Source organism: Rhipicephalus microplus, chromosome 3 (genome assembly GCF_043290135.1).
Source record: "Rhipicephalus microplus isolate Deutch F79 chromosome 3, USDA_Rmic, whole genome shotgun sequence".
NCBI lineage: Eukaryota > Metazoa > Arthropoda > Arachnida > Ixodida > Ixodidae > Rhipicephalus > Rhipicephalus microplus.
Genome location: NC_134702.1, coordinates 124834670 through 124857109, shown reverse-complemented (window position 1 = coordinate 124857109; position 22440 = coordinate 124834670). Strand labels below are relative to the sequence as shown.

Genomic DNA, 22440 nt, shown 5'->3' with positions numbered 1-22440 from the left:
CTTTGCGAGTGTCCTCGCTTCAGCGTGCCAAGAAAAGAACTGTCGAAAGCTTTAGATAGAATATCTAAATTGTCGGAAGAAAGGGTATTAGGACACTGGTCGAGACCATCCTCTGCACGCAAGGCATTGAGAGCGTTGTTGCGCTTTCTGCGGGCAAGTGGTCTTAAGACAGACTGTAAACAGCGTCGTGGATCGTCTGATGACCTTCTCTCTCCTTTTTTTACAACGTCTCTTTTCTCTCATCCTTTATCCCCCTTACCCCCTTCCCCAGTACAAGGTAGCCAGCCGGTCTGAGAACTGGCTAACCTCCCTGTCTTTCCTCATTTATTCCTCCTTCCTTGTAGACTAAGGTGATGTCATATTCCTGTAGACGCAGGCTCCATCTAGCAAGTCTTCCGGAAGAATCCCTGAGGTTTGCAAGGCAACACAATGAATGATGGTCACTGATGGCTCGGAATGGCCTACCATATAAGTATGGACGGAACTTACTGATGGCCCATATAACTGCGAGACATTCCTTTTCTGTTGCTGAATATTTACACTCAGCCTTCGACAGAGTGTGGCTTGCGTAAGCAATAACTTTTTCTTCCCCGTACTGCCACTGAACAAGAATAGCACCGAGGCCAACGTTGCTGGCGTCCGTATGAATGTCTGTTTTGGCATCTTCATCAAAATGAGCACGTATGGGAAGTGACTGCAAACGCCGTCGTAACTCAGAGAAGGCATCTTCTTGCTCTTGGTGCCAGATGAATGGCACGCCTTCCTTCGTAAGCCGTGTCAGTGGTTCCGCAATCTTGGAAAAGTTTTCAACGAAGCGCCTATAATAAGCACAAAGCCCCCGGAAACGTCGCCTAGCCTTTTTGTGTCTTGGCCTTGAGAAATTTTCAACCACAGCGATCTTATCCGGGTCTGCGCGGACACCATGAGAACTGACAATGTGCCCGAGGAACCTTAGCTCCCGGAATCTAAAGTGCCACTTTTCGGGTTTGATCGTAAGTGCAGCCATGCGAATAGCGTTTAGTACCGTTCTCGATTTCTGTACATGCTGCTCGAACGTAGTGGAAAAAAATACTACGTCATAAGATAGACAAGGCATGACTGCCATTTGATGTCGGAGAGCACAGTGTCCATCATCCTCTGGAAGGTAGCGGGAGCAGAACACAAATCAAATGGGAGTACTTTGAACTCGTAGAGTCCGTCGGGTGTCACAAACGCCATGTTCTCACGATTTCGCTCGTCGACTTCTATTTGCCAGTACCCGCTCTTTAGGTCCAACGATGAAAAAAAGTGAGCATTGTGCAGTTTATCCAACGTATCGTTGACTCGTGGGAGTGGGTACACGTCCTCCTTCGGGACGAGGTTGAGTTTTCTGTAATCAACACAGAACTGCATGGTGTTGTCCTTCTTCTTCACAAGTACTACCGGCGATGCCCATGGGTTTTAGGAGGGCTGTATGACAGCGTCGTCGAGCATATCCTGTACTTGCTTCTTTATTGCCTCCCTTTCTTTCGAAGCTACTTGGTATGGATGCTGACATACTGGTCTAACATGCCCTTCAATTACAATGCGGTGCTTTGCTACAGGAGTACGTCCGCCTTTCGATGAACAGGAAAAAACACTCTGCGAATTCTTTGATCAACTCCACAATCTGGTCTTTCTGCTGAGATGAAAGCTCTCGGTCACTATCTATTTTCACGAGGACACTGTCTACTGCTGAGGGCGTTGTTGGTACTTTTACTATGGTGCAAACATCTGAGACTTGTACGTAGTCATGAAGTGATGCTATGGCTACTCCCTTCGCCACATGCTGTACCTCGTTGGTAAAGTTAGTCAATAGCACGTCAGTATATCCGTTCCGCAGGTTCACTAGACCTCTCGCCACGCGTATCCCCTTTGTGAGTAACAGTTCTATATTTCCATCAGCTAGTTCGGCATATTCACGAAAAACGTCGCTTTTCACAGAAACTGTCACGCTGCTACGTGGCGGCACTGCCACACTTTCATCCACAATACGAAGAGACGAAACAATTGGTTGCTCCGCATGACACACGGCAACAGCATTCTCTGTAGAGAAAGAAACTTGGGATTTCTGCAAGTCGATGATGGCACTGTTTTGCTTGCAGGAAGTCTATGCCCAGAATTGCCTCACGCAACACTCGGGGAGAACAATAAAACTGCAGACGTACACAAGGCCTCTTATTCCCACTTTCGCTGTGCACAATTCTACGGGGCTGACTAAGTGCCCTCCGGCGGTGCGTATCTGCGGTCCGGTCCAATGAGTGAGCACTTTCTTCAGCTTCTTCGCGAGCATGCTACTTATTACTGAGTAGTCTGCACCAGTGTTTATTAACGCTATGGTTTCGAAGTCGTCGATTCTGAATTGTAGCTCGGATGCCACGTTACCATTACTGCGCTTGTCTGTCATTGTGTCAGTGTCGTCTTCCGATCCGGTTAACGATGGAGGGTTTTCAGTTTTTCGAAATTCAGCGGTCATGCCTCCACAGGTCGCTGGTTCTAGTTTTCCCGTCGTGGGCTTGGTGAACGACGCCTCGGGAGAGTAGATGATGGGTGTGGACTCGGCGTCCTATTGCGCATTGGTGCAATCGACCGCGATTCATGACGCTGAGTGCTTGGAGAGGCATAGCGGCAAGATAAAAATTCTTCGATTTCGTAAGGGCGCTCACCGTTACGAGGGCAGTGTGCATTCACTGGGCAGCCACGTAGACTGACCCGACGGTAGTGGCATGTTCGATAAAGATGGCCTGCCTCTCCACAGTGGTAGCAGAGGGGCCGCCGGTCTGCAGTGCGCCGTACATCACTTTTGCGGGGTCTGGCAGCGGCGGTGGCGTACTGCGAGGAAAGGTCGATGACATAACGTGAGCTTGTTCAAAGTTCGGGCGTCTGATGTCTTGCCGTACTACTTGCGCGTACGACAGCTGTGGCTGAGGTTCCGGTTGCGCGTGGTGGAGCACCTGAGGCTGTGGTTGAATAATTGCTTGCCGCACTTCTTCACGTACAACGTCCGCGATTTAGGGCATCGCTGGAGGACTTTGGTTGAGTTGCAGTTTCTGGAGCTCCTCCTTAACATTTCCCGGAGGACGTCAACGTTGGTGGGGAGAGTTGTTGACTCCACCCTGACTGAAGAGACACTGAAGTCTCTGTTGTGCAGTCACGCACGTTGTTATAGTGTCCTTTCCATGGTTGCTGCCTCGGACCGGAACTCCGCCACAGTTCGCGGTGGATTACGCACCAAGCCTGCAAAATTTTCTTCTTTTACTCTGCGCATTAGGTGCCGCAACTTCTTCTCCTCGGCCATGTTTTGGTCGGCTCGGCGGAAGAGCCACGACATGTCTTCTATGTACATGGCCACGCTCTCGTTATTCCGTTGGTTCCTCGTCTGAAGAGCAGCCTATGCCTTCTCTTTGCGGTCAATGTTAGGATAGGTTGCGATGAGCTCTCGTCGGAAGTCGTCCGTTGGACAGCAAGGACGCTTCGTGGTTCTCAAACCACGTAAGTGCCGAATCTTGCAGGGCGACATAAACGTAACGAAGTTTTCGGGCTTCGTCCCAACCATTCAAACGGGCAACGTGCTCGAAGCCTTCAAGCCAGTCCTCGGAGTCTTCAAAGGTCTCACCGTGGAAGACATCGGGTGTACGTGGGGAATCCACGGTGAGGTGAGATTGAGATGGCATCGACTCGACTGGGTGGCCATCGCAGTGACGCTTGTGCTTGAGGTCTCGACAGCTTTTGATGAGTCAATTAGGGGGCCAAACTCAGGCTGCTCACCACGTAGTCGGCGACTCGTGCGTTGGTGCACAGGTGCTAATTCTGCTGGCTCCAATCTTCTGGGATCTTGGCTTCTCTCCCTTAATTGTGGTGGGCTTGGAATCATACCCAGCACCTCCACCAGATTGTTACCAATAAATATAGCACCTGGTACTATATAAACCATTTATTTAGGGTGAACCTGTGCCCGTAAACTCAAAACTAAAAATGATCAGCCAAAATATCTCTTGCTCACTCACTCCCACTTCGTCGATCTCTTCCTATGCCCCTGGAGTCTCGTGCCGGTCTCGTGGCGTAGCATCTTGGCGCGTGCAGGATGGCGTTTCAAGGCGCAGCTTTCTTGCTACTTGTGTGGCGGCTTTTATGAACGCGAATTGTTGCACGCGTCTTCTGCGATGGTCTAACTGTGGCAACATAATGCTCATGATATCACAACTTCTTCGTCTGCAAAGTTTTTGTTTCATGTTTCAAGTACAATATTTGGCTATTCAGACAACCTTGCTTCCTCAATTTCTACTATTGGTCTTCCTTTCCTCTCGCGCGCGCAGTCGGTAAGCGTTAAATGTGCAAGAAAACAGTCTATTTATGAAAAGCCATGTAAAAGGTCAGCAGTTAAGAAAATTTTCAATTTCGACACTGGCAGGAATAATGCACGAAGTCAATACCACTTCCACTTGTGACGTCATAATTTGTTTGCTGTTATTTTTCTCTTCTATACGTAGGTGACGATGATGGCAACGAGCCGCAGACTACTGGTTACAGGGGCTTCTATGGAATTTGCGCTACCAGTTAAGATATACCTTGGTGCGAAGACTTCGATTTACAGGCTGCTTAAGTCACGTTGAAGGAGTGCTTTCGCTGCTACCTTAGTTTTTTTGTTTTGTTTCGCGCAGGCATTTGTACAGGGGCTATAAGAATATTTCGCAACACCGGGCAGGCAGCCGCCCTCCTGTGGAGTGGGCCCGCAGAAAAGTATTACGAGCACGTGCGCGCTCTTCCTAGAAAACAAGCGTTGTTCCCTAGCGCATCTACAGTCCGTTTCACACTTAATTAAGGGAAATCTCGGAGAGCATGCCATGGCCGTGCGGCCAGTCATGCGCCGACAGCATCCTGCGCATGTGGAGACGTTTGAGGATCTTGATGTTTTACCATATCGTCTGTGACGTTGATGCGCTGGCCACATTGTCGGGCATCCCGCTGCTTTCATTTTTGCTGCGAGAACTAGGCCGATATTCTGTACTAAATGTTGTGCGATGCCAACCTCTCAGCCTTTATTGGTTATAATGGAGTTCTAGAAAGAGTATTTGACCGTATACGTTGTTAGCTCTTTCGAAACGCAGTGGTACTGAGTGCGTTCAAGTCTGTTTCTTCTTTCTGCACCACAGTACGCTGCGACAGGGAAGACCGTAATGAGCAGGCACGATGTATGCATACCACATCCTGTCTAAAGAGAAACGAAGCACGTTAAAGCGATTGTCGTACAGGCATGCAGGTTCAATATAATAACACAAATGAAAACGAAATCAGAAATACTCAACGACCTCCACGTTTTTCGTCTGCACGAAATTTTATTGAATCAGGCGTAACTCGCTTGACGCCGCTGAAATTCAAGCGAAAAGCTTTCAATCTAATAATTTGTCATGTGGCCAGCAGCAGCGATGACGTCGCTCGTTTTAGACGGTAGTGAGGCGTACAGTACGCGATGGGTGCCATGGAATGAGCTCCCGCAGTAACGATGAAATTCGCCCGCTGTTCGACAATGCGGCCCGCACACCACCGTAGCCGACGACGCGGTTCAGCCGTTCAACGCTCTGCCCCTGAAACGCCTGCGCACGGACGAGTTGCTCCCAGCGCGTGGCTGCTGCGCTGGCTGCATCGCGTTGCGACGCGCAAAAAGATTTCCCTTAAGTGTGAAACAGTCCTGTGTTGCTACTAAACGAAAGCGCTAGCTACTTCTTAGCACTTTGATTAGGGGGTGAGGGGAGGGGGAGTGGTTGTTAGCAAAGCTGCGTGTGCGCATGCATCACGTTAGAGCATAAGTTTTCGTGGTGCCTGCGTACTAGCACTGGCAAGGGGCGGCGTTCTCGTCTGATGCAACCACCAGCATATTAGCGAAATACAGTTACATTTTTACTCTTTGTTTGTACGTGAAAACAGACCGAGTGTTCTTCCTGTCATACATATGCCTTTACAGTGATGCTGCTTCTCTTGAATTTATCTGACATAACCGTAGAATAGCATAATGTGCTATCTCTGAGCTCTGCCTTTGCCAAGATAAAATGACACGCGTTAGAAATGTAAAGATACTCGTTACCAAGTGTACAAATGTATTCAAACCACGAAATCTGGTGCAAAGTAAAACTCCGTGGTGTCGTGCGGAGCTTATTGGAGTACATAAAGTATTTATTTTTTTAATTTATTTAGTACACACTGCAGTCCATAGACCAAGCAGAAGGGGCGAAGAAAGGGAACACAATGGAAACGAAGGAAACACGTTCGTACTGCAAGCCCCACCATGCTGGTCAAGTGGCTTAGGTACTCGGCTGCCGACCCGCAGGTTGCGGGATCGAATCCCGGCTGTGGCGGCTGCAATTCCGATGAAGGCGGAAATGTTGTAGGCCCGTGTGCTCAGATTTGGGTGCACGTTAAAGAACCCCAGGTGGTCGAAATGTCCGGATCCCTCCACTACGGCGTTTCTCATAATCATATGGTGGTTTTGGGACATTACACCCTACATATCAATCAATTTGTACTGCAAAAGTTTATTACTATCCCACGCAATAACTGGAAAACAAGTACACACTAAATAGAGTGAATTAAATATACACTACATGAAAACTTTTTTCAAAAAATAAAAAACGCACTAATTACTTAAAACTCAACACAACTGCGCTCATCAGATGACGTTATCTAGCATGGTATCAACATTGTTGGCTAAGAAAAAAGATGCTCGAATTTTTCAGTCTGGAATGTCATGTTGAGGAAAAGCCTATGTATGCAATGTATTCCATTCCCTAATCATTCGTTGAAACAAGAGGGGCTTGAAAATGTTAGTACGTGCGAAGTATCGTGTCAGATCATGATTGTGATTATCCCTGGTTTGCCTGGAAGAAGACGGGGATAGGTATTTATTAGGATTGATATTAAACTGACGATTTAAGCGCAGGAAAGAAATCTGAGCCTGGCGATTGCTCTACGCTGTTTCAAAAGTTGAATGTTGCTTGTAGCCATAAGTGATAAAGGTGAATCAAGGTTGTGATAGGCATTATATTTGAATCTTACCGCCCTTCTCTGGACAATTTCAAGTTTTTGAATGTCTTTTTTGAAAATATGGGTCCCAGACCACGCATGCGTACTCAGGACCAGGTCGTATAAATGTACTGTATACTGAAAACATGTACTGTGTACTGTATACGTACTCAAGACGTTTAATTTGTGATGGTGCTTTTTGCAGTTTGTGTCCTATAAAGCCTATTTTCTGGAGGCGGAAGAGCAGGCATCGTCAGTATAGTTACTCCACTACAGTCGATTGGTAATCTTTACTCCTAATTATTTAACATTGTTTACTTCGATGGAAGGTATAATACTTAGAGTATACCGCGACTAAAAACTAATTTTATTTCGAATTCGCATAAATACCGATTTACTAATGTTCAACTCTATCGACCAAGTATTGCATCAATCGGAGAGAGACTTTAGGTTGTTCTACAAGCACTTTTGATCCCTCTCAATTTTAATTGGCCTGTTAAGAATACAATAATCTGTAAAAGCTTCAAGACTTATAGCAGAGGTATGAACTGATGAAATGATATTATAGATATTGATGAGAAACAAGGCAGGGCCTAAGACACTGCCCTGGGGTACTCCCGAGGTTACAGGCCAAACCCAAGATTTGCGGCCTTCGATCTGAACAAACTGCTTCCAGCTAGTGAGGTAAGAGCCAATTCACTGAATTATGTTAATATGTAGGCGAATGTTTGAAAGTTTTGTGATTAGTTTATCGTGACAAACACAGTCGAACGCCTTTCTAAAATTTAAAATATTGCGTCTATTTGGTCGCCCTTATGAAGTGTTATTGTGAAGTCACAAACAGTGGTGACGAGTTGGACTGTAGTCGAGAGGCCTTTCCTAAAACCATGCTGAAAAAGCATCAGAATATTGTTTTTTTTAAGAAATGACACATGTAATGCGTGAGGATGTGCTCAGGAGGTTTACATGGACCGGAAGTTAATAATATAGCACGGTAGTTTTCAACATTCAGGTGATAACCTTTCTTAAATACAGGAAGAACTGTGTCGTACGCCCGTCATCGGGACAAATTGAATTACGAAAAAAAGGCGAAAAAGATGGGTGCAAAAATGCGCAATAAGTTCAGCGTAATGGTGCAGAATCACGTTTGGTATACCATCTGGACCATCAGACGATGCAGCCTTAACATTAAGTAACAATCAAAGGACACCTCCGACGGTAGTGAAATCGGCCGATATGGTAGGACGAGAATTATTATTTGTGTCAGAATGATCTTCATCAGTGAATGCAGAACAAAAACAATGATCGACTTGGCTTGCAGTTTTGGTTGGATCGTTAACAATACACCCGTTTACTGATGTCTCTGTTGGCACTTTGTTCGTATTCCTCAAGTACGACCAGAATCTGTACGAGGTAGTTTAAAAAAGTTAGGCAGTGAATGGTTGAAGTACCTCGCTCTAGCTTCATTCAGCCGAGTTGCAAGCTGGGCCTTCAACTAGATAAGTCTGCAGTGTTTTTATTATTCTTTTTAGCACGGTTTAGCTTGCGGTGCAAGTGTAGGATGTCTCTCGTAATTCATGGGTTATTTCTGTTTTTCCTAACGAGTTTGCTTGGTACAAACTTATCAGTGCGTTAGTATGTAGCAGTTTCTATTTGATCCCATGTGGTCGACAGAATATCTGAGAGAATTATCGCATAAGAACCACAGATAATCCAAAATGACCTGGTAATCCACCTTCGAGTAATCCCTAATAGATGTCTGGTCTCCTGTCGTTGTACTTTTTTCCAATACCAAAGAATAAAAACACTGCTTTATGGTCGCAAATGCCATCTTCAATAAAGATTGTGTTTTCATACATGGGAATCCAGAAAGATGAGGTCGAGTATAGAAAGGGCTTTTCCAGCCTCTCTGGTGCACCTATTAACAACCTGTACAAGATCACACATCAGGGCAAACTCATGGAGAAGGTTCAACGTAGTTACACCAGAGCCGCGGCTGGGAACGCGCCAGTCAACACTCGGGAAGTTCAAAATCAGTTCCTTCTGCGTGAAAATTGCTGTGGCAAACATGCCACTCAGGTATTTAGTTTTTATAATTTTTATTGGTGCTGTCACAGAAACACCAGCAAGGGGAGGGATGCTATATTACTACAAATTCTTCTCCAGTAACCAAGCTAGTGTAAACACAAATCGGGAAATAATTCAACCAATCACTAATACTTCTGAAAACCACTTAATGCGGTTTAAAGAAGGCAGTGGGGCTGTAGTAGTCATGCCACTTAACCCACGAGTCGTCTCACAGTTTGGACGCAGATAATCCCGAGAACACCACGCAAGGAATCAACATGTCCTCATAATCATGAAATACGTAGCGCGATATGCTACAGGCACCTCATCATCATTATGATCATCAGCCTCACTATGCCCACTGCCGGACAAAGACCTCTCTCATGATACGCCAATCAACCTGGTCTTGCGCTTTCTGCTGCCATGTTTGCGTTCTCTGGGAATCCAGTAAGTTACCCTTAATGAGCAACGATTATTCTGCCTACGTGCTACGAACCAGGCTCATGTACATTTGTTCTACTTGATTTCAACTTTAATATCCTCAATCCTAATTTGTTCGCCGACCTGTTCTGCTCTTTTCTTGTCTATTAAGGTTACATATATAATTTTACTTTGCATCGCTGGCTGTATCATGCTCAGTTTAAACTGAACCCTCTTTGTAAGCCACTTGGTTAGTGCTACCCTTTTGGAGCAAGACAGTGCCAATCTAGGTGTACTAGGGAGATAAACGTGCTCGCCAGGTAGTCCACTCATGCACAGACCTTGCCTGTAGTAATTCGCCGGTGCACTCTTACAGCGAGCGAATGCGTGTTCGGCGTTGCGAATTATTCTGAGAGCGCCTGTAGACTGCTTGCAGTATTACGTGTGATTATCGCCGTTAAACCGACCCGTATTAACATCGCACGTTGGTACACTCGGGTCGTTGTTCGACATGGCATCACCAGCGGCTGTGCGTTGGCGTGGCCCCAACCAGCGTAGCTTTGTCGGGACAAGAACGCAAGTAAGCGCCTTTCGATGAGACTTTCGTCGCAGCAGTTACCACACTTCATAAGGCTGAGAGTCCTTTCAAATCCCGTAACTTAAATGATGAATGATGCATTTTATGTCGCGAGGAGTGCCCGAGTGGTGAGCTAGCACAGCAGGGAAGGTATACAAGAGTAAACGCCTGACGCGAATTCTTAGATTAATCGTGCTGCTATCTGTGCTTCCTCTGCGCGTGTGATGCATTTGAAAAAGTGAATGACGGGCTTTCATTAGACGGTATTGTATTTCTGTAGCATGTTGAGAAACGGCGGACCGATCCCGCCGAAGCCACCACTGTTGCGAAAGACGGCGACGCCAACACGGTCCCGGAGGCGCCACTGCTTCCAACTCCGCCGGGAAGGTCACCAGCCGTTTGGTAGCGTATGTTTATCAGCTCGCGACTGCTTCTGCGCAGAGCTGATAAGACGAGCGGACGAGACGACGGTGAGTTAAACAAGGTTTATGTACAGCATATTTACAGAGGCGTTACAATTTCGGCACTGGGGCCGACAGAGACTCGAAGAGCCGAACTCTCCTCTCTAACACATAGGTCAGCCTTTCGCCTAAGACCGCTGACTCACACACATGTCGGCACTCCGACACGGGGACGCCTCTCACATAGGACCGCCGATCGCGACGCGCCGCAGGGCTTCTTTTATTTACACCGGGTCCAACCAAAATGTCCAATCAGAAGCGCCGCTGGTCGTCCGGGCAGATTCCGCCAATGGGGCCGCCGCGCCATGCGTCAGACCACCTGACACGAGGACGCCGGCTCACTGTCACGTGCGCAACTGACTCACTGCACGTGGGCCAGAGGAGCGCCGCGCGTGTTCACGCCGTCGAGGTGATCGCGCCAGGCAGACTGCGGGCTGGCCTTGACCCAGATTGCCTTTTTCAGAGGCACGGTCGTTTGACGAGGACTCGCTGGCATAACCGCACCCCCGCCGCCAGACAATGCACCGGAAAGACGAGCTGCTTCCACGGGGCTCGGATGTCAGGTGCGCTCGTTCGCCAGGTCCCTCCAGGTTCGCCTCCAGGGCCATGGGGAGACTACAGCTCCAGACTGTTCCGGGAACACATCCCATTTTGACGACGGATCCCAGCCCCACTGGCTTGTCGCCACAACTTGCTGATCAGCTTCACTCGTCTCTTCTGACCATCTTCGGTTTCAGCACTTGTCGATGGTTCTGCAACTTGCCAAGAACGGATCGACAACAGACAACACACGACACACGCAAGTGCCTTCGGTCACCCGACAGAACACCAGACAAAGTATAGTACAATATATACCTATCTACGTGTCTATCGAAATTTTGTTCCCTCTACATCAAGAGGCACATGTGGGACACAAGACTCTTAAAATGACAACTCATTTTTTTTTCCACTTACAACAACGTAACGAATTAGAATACCACATAAAGTTGGCCCCTTGAGATCACTCTGAACGAGAGCGCTCAGCCCAGGTCGTGATGAGGTCAAAATTTTGCCCCGAATCGCCAGCGAGAAACCGAAAGGTTGAGAAGTTACTAGCTGGAACGCACTGCTCAATGCACCTGCATTAGCGTTTACCTTTCCCTCTTTTTTTTTCTTTAGCGAACGTCAAAGTTGCGCTGTGGAGCAACATGCTCCACCTCAGTAACCGGCCACTTTTAGGCGACGATACCTATGCGGCACCAAGAGCGGCTCACACTTGCGACGTTGCACAGGGGAACAACGATACGGCTTGCTACTGATTGACTCCTCACCGCTTAGCTCGATATCGTGTTCGATCACCCTCATGTTTCCGGGGCGGTCCGAAAACACGTCTTCAAACTCGGAACCAATCTTTCTCAGGTCCTCTTTCTCAGGTCCTCCTTCACTTAAGCTAGGCTCTAGGTTTATCTGCTCCCAAATTACTTTCGATCCCCCTTCGATCACCTCACTAGAACTCAAATTTTCTGCTCCCTCTTCCTCTGAAGCCTTCAACAGCTGATTTACGACCGCTTGATGTTGAACATTGGGTTTCATCAAGTTGTAAATTTTGTTCTGCCGCCTTCCTACTTGCACCTCATAAGTTGTATCGCAAGGCTTCGATAATACTGTGGCGGGCCCTTCCCAATCAACCTCAAGCTTGTTCCTTTTGGGTGGCTGCAGCCGCATTACCTGATTATCAACTTCAAAAGCGCGCTTCTTCCCCGATTTCTCGTAGTGCTCCTTCGACAGCACTTTTGCCGCGTTTTTCTGGCTTTCCACGAGCGCTTCAATTTGGCTTTCCACTAGCGCTTCAATCGAGAGATCCTCACTCTGCCCTCGAATGAGCGTCTCTCGATCAACTCTCGGCAGCTCGCTCCAACTTTCCGCTACAGGCGAGAGCGTTGCAACCCTCTCGCTCTGACTCAATGGCGCCACGTCGTCTCCCCCAGCGCATACCGCGCCGGCCGCTCCCGCGACGGGCCGCTCGCGTGACTGCTCATATGACTCATGCGGAAAATTTCCTTTCTGGGGTTCCGTCGACCCGCCGACAAGGTCACTTGAGGGTTCACCGCATGGAACCAAGTCAAGCTTCCGCGAAAGCTTTCGCGCTTGCGATCGCGTGGGAGCCATGCACGCTAAGTTGGGGAAGAACGATTTGCCCTGCTCTTTGAGAAGCTGCTCCGAGTTGTTGGAGAAAAGATAAGAAAAACGACCATTCAGCGCGGCAGACACAGCCGCTTCGGTGCAAAGCTTACCGAACGGGCCTTCAATGACAACGGTGGCGATTGGTAAGCGAACACTCTGCTCCTCGGCGACTTGCCTGATCCACGCGCATTCTCCTGTGAAGTCATCCGGAGACACCAATGAAGGATGGACAACGTCCATGGTTGCCGCTGAGTCTTCAAGTGCTCGGCACGTTTTCTCATTGACCCTAATTTCTTGGAGATACGGCTCCAACAACCGCATGTTTTTTTCTGATTCTCGGATCGTTGCGAAGGCAAACTTTTCCTGACAGTTTCTCGCGATGTGCCCTTCCTTTTTACAGTTGTAGCAGATTAGCGGCTTCCGTTTGTTTTCCGGTTCTGATGCCTGTGTGGTAGAAACCTCACTCGATTTCTCCGCTTCTGTTTGCCCTTCCCCTACACTGTCCTTCGTAAGAGACGAGTCCTTCTTGAAATTACGGTGCGGAGCGGGTTTCCGTTGATCAGGTTTCCTTGAAAAGCCCTCTTTCCTTTCATCCTTTTCAACGCGCGCTGCCCTGCTATGCAACTTTCGGCGAGTATAATACTCCTCAGCTAACTCAGCTGCCTTGTTTAACTGTACGTCCCCAAGTCTGTCCTGCAGCCAAAGTTTGACATCCTCCTCGATGCAGCGGTAGAATTGCTCCAATGCAACGCATTCCACCACTTTATCGCGGTCGTCATAAACACCTTCGCCCTTGAGCCATTCAATCAAATCGGCTTTAAGACGAAACGCGAAGTCAACGTGTGACTCATTCCCCTTTTCAGCATACCGGAACCTTTGCCTGAAAGCCTCGGGTGACAACTTGTAACGTCTCAAGAGCACTTCCTTAACCTCGTCATAGCTCTCAAACGCTTCCCTAGACAAGCAAGTTAATGCGTCGGACACTTCGCCGGGAAGAAGAGCTAACAGGTTCTGCGCCCAAAGAGACCGCTCCAAAGCGTTTCGCTCACAGACGTGTTCAAACTTGACGAGATACTTCGCCATGTCCTCGCCTACTATGAACGGTGGCAGTTGATCCCGAATTCTAATACCGCTGACCTGAATCGTCGGAGAAGCTGCGCTAGGCGCCTGCGAACACTGTAGGATTGCCAATTCTAGTCGTTTCATCTCAAGGCGCTCCTGTCTCTCGGCCTCCTCGCGACGTTCGCGCCTTTCAGCTTCTTCACGTTCGCGAGCTTCGCGCCTTTCAGCCTCCTCACGTTCGCGAGCTTCGCGCCTTTCAGCCTCCTCACGTTCGCGAGCTTCTACTTCTCGCCTTTCAGCCTCCTCACGGCGTGCTTTAATATCCACCCAGGCCTCATCGACTTCCTCAGCCGACACTCCCTCATCCTTCATGATCTCAAGGATCGCTTGCTTTCGTTTCGCACGGCCCAAAGTAATGCCGAGTTCCTCACAAATTTCGATGAGTTCCTTCACTTTAAGGTTCTCCATCGTTCACACTAGCCTCTTGCTGTTTGCCCCTGTTAACAATTTACTTGCCGTACCCACTATAAGTCAACTAGCAAGACGCGCAAGCAATTTTTCACTCTCCCGTGTTTACCCCCTCCGCATTAACTTTGGTTTCAAAGCACTTCGACTTTGCTTGAAACGATCAAAGCTCACTCTAATGCTTCACACAGCCCTTCTCTAAACTACTACAACCTGAGCTAGAGCAGTCTGGTGAACTGAGGGGAAAACATCAGGCACTCACCGCATCGATGTCGCTGACGCCGGCCGATCCCGCAGCTGCCAACCACTGTTGAGAAACGGCGGACCGATCCCGCCGAAGCCACCACTGTTGCGAAAGACGGCGACGCCAACACGGTCCCGGAGGCGCCACTGCTTCCAACTCCGCCGGGAAGGTCACCAGCCGTTTGGTAGCGTATGTTTATCAGCTCGCGACTGCTTCTGCGCAGAGCTGATAAGACGAGCGGACGAGACGACGGTGAGTTAAACAAGGTTTATGTACAGCATATTTACAGAGGCGTTACAATTTCGGCACTGGGGCCGACAGAGACTCGAAGAGCCGAACTCTCCTCTCTAACACATAGGTCAGCCTTTCGCCTAAGACCGCTGACTCACACACATGTCGGCACTCCGACACAGGGACGCCTCTCACATAGGACCGCCGATCGCGACGCGCCGCAGGGCTTCTTTTATTTACACCGGGTCCAACCAAAATGTCCAATCAGAAGCGCCGCTGGTCATCCGGGCAGATTCCGCCAATGGTGCCGCCGCGCCATGCGTCAGACCACCTGACACGAGGACGCCGGCTCGCTGTCACGTGCGCAACTGACTCACTGCACGTGGGCCAGAGGAGCGCCGCGCGTGTTCACGCCGTCGAGGTGATCGCGCCAGGCAGACTGCGGGCTGGCCTTGACCCAGATTGCCTTTTTCAGAGGCACGGTCGTTTGACGAGGACTCGCTGGCATAACAAGCACTAACTTCACTTTCTTGAACCATTATTTTCTGGCAGTGTACAGGGTGAGATGGTCACGTGAACGGCTTCTACAGTGCCTAGACGCCATAAAAGTTGGTCTGCCTCAAACATGCCGGTCACTCCATTCTGTTTCTATTGTGCGAATTCAGCAGAGGTCATCATTAGATAAGAACAATTGAGAACGGTAACGTGGAAACTTACTGCATAAGAAGTCACGGGGAGGAAATGAAAAGACGCCCTACGCTGTCACACCCATGCCATGCTGCTAACAGGATTATGTGTCTGCTTGCATTGCCGTCTGCAGTGACGAGATTATTTTCGCAAGCTTTTAAGATGGTTGCTCTGAGGTGAATGTTTGTCTTGCTGCGTAAGGTTGCCTCTCACAGCAGTTACATGAGTGGAAGCTCGCTGGAAGCTAAAGCATTTGGCATGAAGCCTCAGTTTCTTTATGCTGCTAAATTTATGAATAAGAGACATAAATAAATAACAGGTCACTTCAGAAGCAAAACAAGCTGTACAGTCGAGTGCATAATTTTAGAGGCCACGGGAGCGCGTGCCGAGGTGCGTCGCTGCGTCTTCTGGCGGCTGCTCGGCTCTGTCCGGGAGCGCGTACTACGCACGCTCGTCCCATATCACCCGGCAGCCTGCCCTTTCGCTCGTTTCAACGGCACGCATCTCGAAACGATGCGGACGGCGCAAGGTGCCACTTCTGCAGTCGCTGTGCAAGCACCGGTACTCCCGAGTGATAATATAGCGACGAAAAGGCCTCTGATGTAATAGCATAGCTTGAGCGCGCCATGCAATACGCTTTCTTCCTTGATGCAGCGCGGAAAACATGCAGTTTCTCAGCTTTTCTCAAACGGAGTTGCGTGATATGCTTATCTTGCAGTGATGAATTTCGTGCTCTGTCTTGGAGACGTTATGCCAGCTCCATTTCTTGGTGCGAATATCGCGCGTGCAGTGGTATGCAGTAAACCACTGAATATCGCGCGTCCAGAATGAATAGCCAGCAACGCGATAAATAAACAGTTTATTCTTATAGGCCGAAAAATGTGTCAGTTTTATATGTGAATTTAAACGCGGTAGTGTCAATCAGCGCCATCTGTAGCCATAGCGGCGAATGCGAAACACCATTTTATGAGTCTGTGTGGCTTCACGTAGAACGTGAACTTTTTACTAGTGGGCAGCTGACCAGTTGTCCCTCCTATACAACCTAACGGCACCATGTCTGCCAGTACGATATCCTCGCTAATGAACAAGTGAAAGAATTGTATGCCTAAGGGCTTGTTTTTCCGTGTTTTGACACAATATTATTGAGATATAAAAGCCAATATTGCCAAAGAATGTACAGGGGAAGTTATTAGAACCAAAGTAATGTAAAGAACAAGAAATAAAAGTTAGTGAAAAAATAACTTGCCGCGAGCAAGAATCGAACCTACCCCCTTCAGATTACGCGTTCGATGCTCTAACCACTGAGCTGCTAGATCTCATTATTACTGTGTCAAAACATGGGAAAACGAGCCCTTAGGTGTACACTTCTTTCCCTTATTCTTTAACGAGGGTCTCGTACTGGGAGTGTTGGAGCCGTTAGGTTGTATACGAGAGACTATTGGTCAGCTGCCCACTCGTAATAAGTTCACGTTCTACGTGAGGCCACACAGGCTCATAAAAGGGTGTTCCACACTCGCCGTTATGGCTACAGATGGCGCTGACTGACACTCTTACGTTTAAATTCACATATAAAACGAAGTAAAGTGGCTGGGTGGTAGCTCAGTGGTTAAAGCATCGAACGCGTAATTAGAAGGTCGTAGATTCGATTCCTGCTCACGGCAAGTTAATTTTTCACCCACTTTTCATTCTTCTTATTTACATTACATTGGTTCTTATAACTTGGCCTATACAATCATTGGCATTATTGTCTTTTAGTTCTCGTTAATATTGTGTCAAAACACGGCAAAACGAGCCTTTTGGTGTACACTTCTTTCGATTATATATATATATATATATATATATATATATATATATATATATATATATATATATATATATATATATATATATATGTGTATATATATATATATATATATATATTGTGGGCATTGTACGTTGCCTCATGCACCCTTTGTCAGCGTCGCAAGCTACCTACATCGACTAGAAGTGGACAATTACAACCGCTCCCGTTTCCCCTGCAACCATTCGAGGTAGTTGGCATTGACCTGTATAGTCCGCTTCTTATGACTGTCACGGGCAATCGATGGATAGTTACAGCTGTCGACCACCTGACCCGCTACGCCGAAACAGCTCCCGTGCCTTCTGCATCCGCTTCGGAAGAGGCCGACTTCATCCTTCGAGCAATAATCCTTCGACATTGAGCTCCTCGTGTAATTCTGAGCGACCGTGGAAGAGTATTTCTTTCAGAACTCGTTGAAGAAGTGCTCAAGGCATCCGGCATTACACACAAAACAAGCTCCAGTTACCATCCTCAGACGAACGGCCTGACTGAGCACTTTCATCGTACACTGTCAGATATGATAGCGATGTATATCGAACCCGACCACAGAAACTGGGACACCATTTTGCCATTTGTCACTTTTCCGTATAATACCTCTGTACAGCGCACAACCGGTTACTCGCCATTCTACCTCGTCCACGGTCGCTTCCCTTCTTCTTTCCTCGATGTTTCGTTCTTCTCTGCGCCTGTCAAACCATGTTCATCTTCAAGTGAAGAATACGTGTCTCGTCTACTTCATTGCCGCCAGCTGGCTCGCATCAACACTGAAGCCAAGCAACAAAATCGCAAGTTTGAATATGATGCCTCTCATCGTGCCGTGTCTTTCAGCCCTGGCGACGAAGTCCTCCTTTTTACACCCATTCGCACTCCCGGACTGTGCGAGAAGTTTCAATGACGTTTCATTGGCCCCTACACTGTCTTGGAGCAAACGTCTCCTGTGAATTATCGTGTGGCAGCCGTTCTTCTTCCGACGGACCGCCGCTACAGGGCAGCAGAAATAGTCCACGTATCCCGCATGAAGCCTTTCATACGGCGTTCATCTTCGCTTTAAACTACGGCCAAGAACTGCGGTCAGGCTGACAGCTTTCACGTGGGGGGGGGGGGGGGGGAGTTAGTGTAGGCATTCATTAAGCTCATCTACTTTCTTTACACAAATTCATCATCATGAGTGGTCGTCATCTTCATCTGCTGTGGGGACTTGGCTTGTCTGAGTTCTGTGCCTTGGGCGTGGTCGCGTCATCGTGTCTTCCGGGCCTACTAAAGGTTGCCTTCACCATCACATCACAATATATATATATATATATATATATATATATATATATATATATATATATATATATATATATATATAGTGCGCGTGTTTTGGTTCCCGCAAATCACTTACAAAAATTCGGAGTTCAAAATAGCCTGCTTCTTTCTCTTGGAAACTAATGTTAACACATACCTCACTGCGCTTTGTTTCTGCGAGGGAGATGCAGGCCTGGAATATTCCAACTGCTTTTTGCCATGAGCTCTGTCCGGTCGCTGGAATATGTGCAGCATAGGCAGCCCCTATAATGCTGCTTTTCATAAACCTTCGAACCTGAAATTGTGCAGTAAACATTATTCTATGAACCGTACGCAATAGTGAAGTTAAGGTTTATTTGGACTGTTGTCTACGCTGAAGAACCATATGTGGTAAAACGTATTTCGTAATTTCCCGCTAGGGCATGCGTCCAAATGATGTTGGTGGTTTGGCATGCAATATCGTGGCTACTATTACTGGAGAAGAAGTCCCTAACCTAAGGCTTCCTGCCGTCACGAACAATGAATAGGGAATGATGTAATGAATACGCATTTTATTCTTTCCATGATGACGCTATGTTTTTTAAAGCGACAATTATACTTGTGCGGCAGTAATTGAAATCACGTAGCACAAGGCCACTCCACAGTGGAGCATGCAAAGAATTGAGGTGTACAGAAATCTTCTCCTCACTTGTATATGGCGACCATATGTTAGCCAAGCAAGACCCAGGCGGAAAGAATATTCACAAGGGCGTTCGAGCCGTCCTTTCCTTATGGTTACCAGCAGCTAGTGTAACGACTGGTATTATTCGCAAGCAACAACAAACAAACCGACAAGAAATGAAAAACAATATCGCGGTCCTCGACAATTTTCGCGTTGTGTCCCGAAACGCTCCAGCGCGCTAGGACTTAAGAGCCCACATGCCAAAATGTGCATTCAACTGCATATTCAATATTTAAAGTATCGTGTATTAAGAAGGTGCCGCTAAAAGATGGTCTGTCACTACTTAGAAAGAAATCTAGGGCGCTATACCTTTAGTATCACGCAAACATATACACCCACGTTTTGAATAAGAAAGTGTGCTACATTTTCTCATTCGTGTTAGTCAATTCATTGCATTAGGAAGTGAATAATAAATTCAAAGCAGGATTATCTGTTAGAATGTTCTCCCACTTCAACTGTGCAAGAAACATGCTCACGTCTAATATATGCGGCGTGTATAGAAATATGGCAAATAATCTGTTTTAGTGTACGCATAATCTACCAAGGACTTCAGAAACAAATGTATACTAGTCGTGAAATGATGGCCGTTATACAAAAATGCAGCAACCCAAGTTGCAAATGTAGTATATTACGGCAATTGTGCCCTCAGACAAAAATACCGTGTGTAAAAAAATCAGACGACAATTGGGAGAAAGAATGGACAGCCGAAGAAAGTGTTTTTACATAATTTTGTGCACAAGTTATATTATCGGCTGCTCCTAACTGGGAGTCATGGAATATTAGCAGTTGAACGAATTTGCATGAGGCAGCTGCAGGACACTGAAATGCTCAATTAAGATCTGAAAATAAGATTAAAGAGGACGTTGGCTTTTCTTTCGAAGATGAAGCTCTAATGCAGAAATAACCACAGTAAATGGTGACTCGTGTATTGATAATGACTGCGCACTTTTAACCATTTACTTTCTTTTTTCTAAGTCAATATCATAAAAATAGCGTATCACACTAATAGCTCTCCAGAACGCAAACGTAAAAATGAGTGAATTACCTGAGAAAAAGCGTTTGGTCCTGGCCCCTTGAACGTGCCACATACATAGCTGTAGAAATCTTTACAAGGGTCGACTTTTGCGTCCAGCTTCTGATGAAGCCACTGTGCCATTAAGTGGCATTGTTCGGTCAAGCAAATGGTGGAATTGGCTTCAGATGGTGAAGCAGTCTGCGGAGCAAACGTCGTAGTCACCGGTTCGGTCATCGTAGTAACCGGAGCAGGTGTGGTAGTCACTGAGCCGGTTGTTCTAGTTGCCGGTATAGTTGTCGTGGTCACTGAGACGGCTGTTCTAGTTGCCGGTACAGTTGTCGTGGTCACCAATACAGTTGTCGCTGTCACCGGCGCAGTGGCTGTCGTCACTGGTACAGTGGGCGTAGTCACCGGTACTGTTGTTTTGGTCAGCAGTGCAGTTGTTGTCAGCGGTACAGTGGTCGTAGTCACCGGTACGGTGGTCGTAGTCACCAGTTCAGTGGTCGTAGTCACCAGTACAGTGGTCGTAGTCACCGGTACAGTGGTCGTAGTCACCGGTACAGTGGTCGTGGTCACCGGCGCACTGGTCGTGGTCACTGGCACAGTGGTTGTGGTCACCGGTACAAAGCTCGTCGTTATTGGTACTGTTCTCGTAGTCCCCAGTACGGAGGCTGTAGTCACCGGTACAGTAGTAGCCACAGGTATAAGCGGCGTTGCAGGTGGCGTCCCAAGCGTCGTAAGAGATACTGTGGTAGGCCTGATTGTGACAGGCTGCCCGGCAGTAGTATCTAACGTTGTTATCCGACCTTCGCTCGTGACCGACGGTGGCGGTGGCGTTAGCACTCTAAACACAGGTACAAGAATATCGCCTCCGGATGAGCCAGATGATCCTGACCCCAGCTCATCCTGTTCATTAAAAACGTGAAATAATAGTCACCAAAAATTGTGATCTTTAAATAAGGTAGTAGACTTATATAGTATAGGCTCTATGGTGTATACAATCACGCTGCATTTGAAATGTGAAGCATTTCTTAGCAAACTTTGACGACTTTGAGCGTATCTATTTGTCTATAAACCTATCAAGCCACTTACGCTTAGATGCTCTTGTGATCACCCCCTTAACTTGGCGTGAACCAAAATTAGCAGTGGAGGGTAAGGTGAATTGCCGAATATCACGTGCTGGTCAAGACATAAATAATGTCACTATCACGTCTTGTACGTCATCAAACATTTCCCGCAAGAGAGTAGCACATACCCATGGCCGGGTATACGCCACTGGTATGTGCCACAGGTGATAAACAGTATCTAGCCAGGAATGACGAGAGCCACACATGGACAATTTTAACGCGCGAGCATTAAGAAATGCCCGACACCAGTAGGATCAACCCGACAAACGAAAAGAATAAATGTCAGGGTCCCAGCTGGAATAGAATCCAAGCATTATGCATAAATGAAGCATTTTATCACAGAGCTATGCCAGGTCTCCGAACTAATTCTCCGACAGACGGTAATCTTCGTGAAACATCAATAGTGATTGCAGTGGTGCCTACCCAATTTTACGAACATTACATATATACTGCTTTGATACAGCCGTCACATCAAGTTAACGTCAATTGTGGTTAGTTGGCATGCGCTGAAGTTGATTTATGTAGCAGTGTCGATGGCAAGCATCCTCAGGAGCTGCTGACCCACAGGTTGCAAGATCGAAAATCAATCTCAAGACCTGCGGGATCAATTCCACAGCTATGGCGGCGGCATTTTCGATGAAGGCGGAAACGCTGTAGGCCCGTGTGCTCAGATTGGTGGGCACGTTAAAGAACCCTAGGTGGTCGAAATTTCCGGACTCGTCCACTACGGTGTTTCTCATAATCATATGGTGGTTTTGGGGCGTTAAACCACATATATCAATCAATCAAGCATCCTTGCGAGCATCAGCGCTTCGCATTAGCTTCTGGTGTTGTTAATACGCGTGTTCCAGTTGACGTAATTTTTTTTCAAGTGCAAATAACTGGTTATACAAACATCTGCCACTTTTCAACTTACGTTTGCGCGTGCAACCTTTGTACATATATTTAGCGTCATTTCATGCTGAAGCACTCAATGAAGAAGTACAACAGTGTCCTTCACTCCGCATTCTTCGCACAAGGTTGGTTCTCAGGTACGTG

At 47.4% G+C, this 22440-nt stretch overlaps 1 protein-coding gene across 1 annotated transcript in view; it reads right to left on the bottom strand.

The window, feature by feature from the left end:
- Positions 1-22440, bottom strand: part of LOC142802943 (endothelin-converting enzyme 1-like) — an 82281-nt gene that overhangs the window by 35247 nt on the left and 24594 nt on the right. Inside the window, exons 3-4 of the mRNA XM_075888027.1 lie at positions 20306-21181; positions 18697-18834 (exon numbers count right to left, since the gene is read on the bottom strand). Of these exons, the coding sequence (XP_075744142.1) occupies positions 18697-18834; positions 20306-21181 (1014 nt within the window). The remainder of the gene's footprint in view (positions 1-18696; positions 18835-20305; positions 21182-22440) is intronic.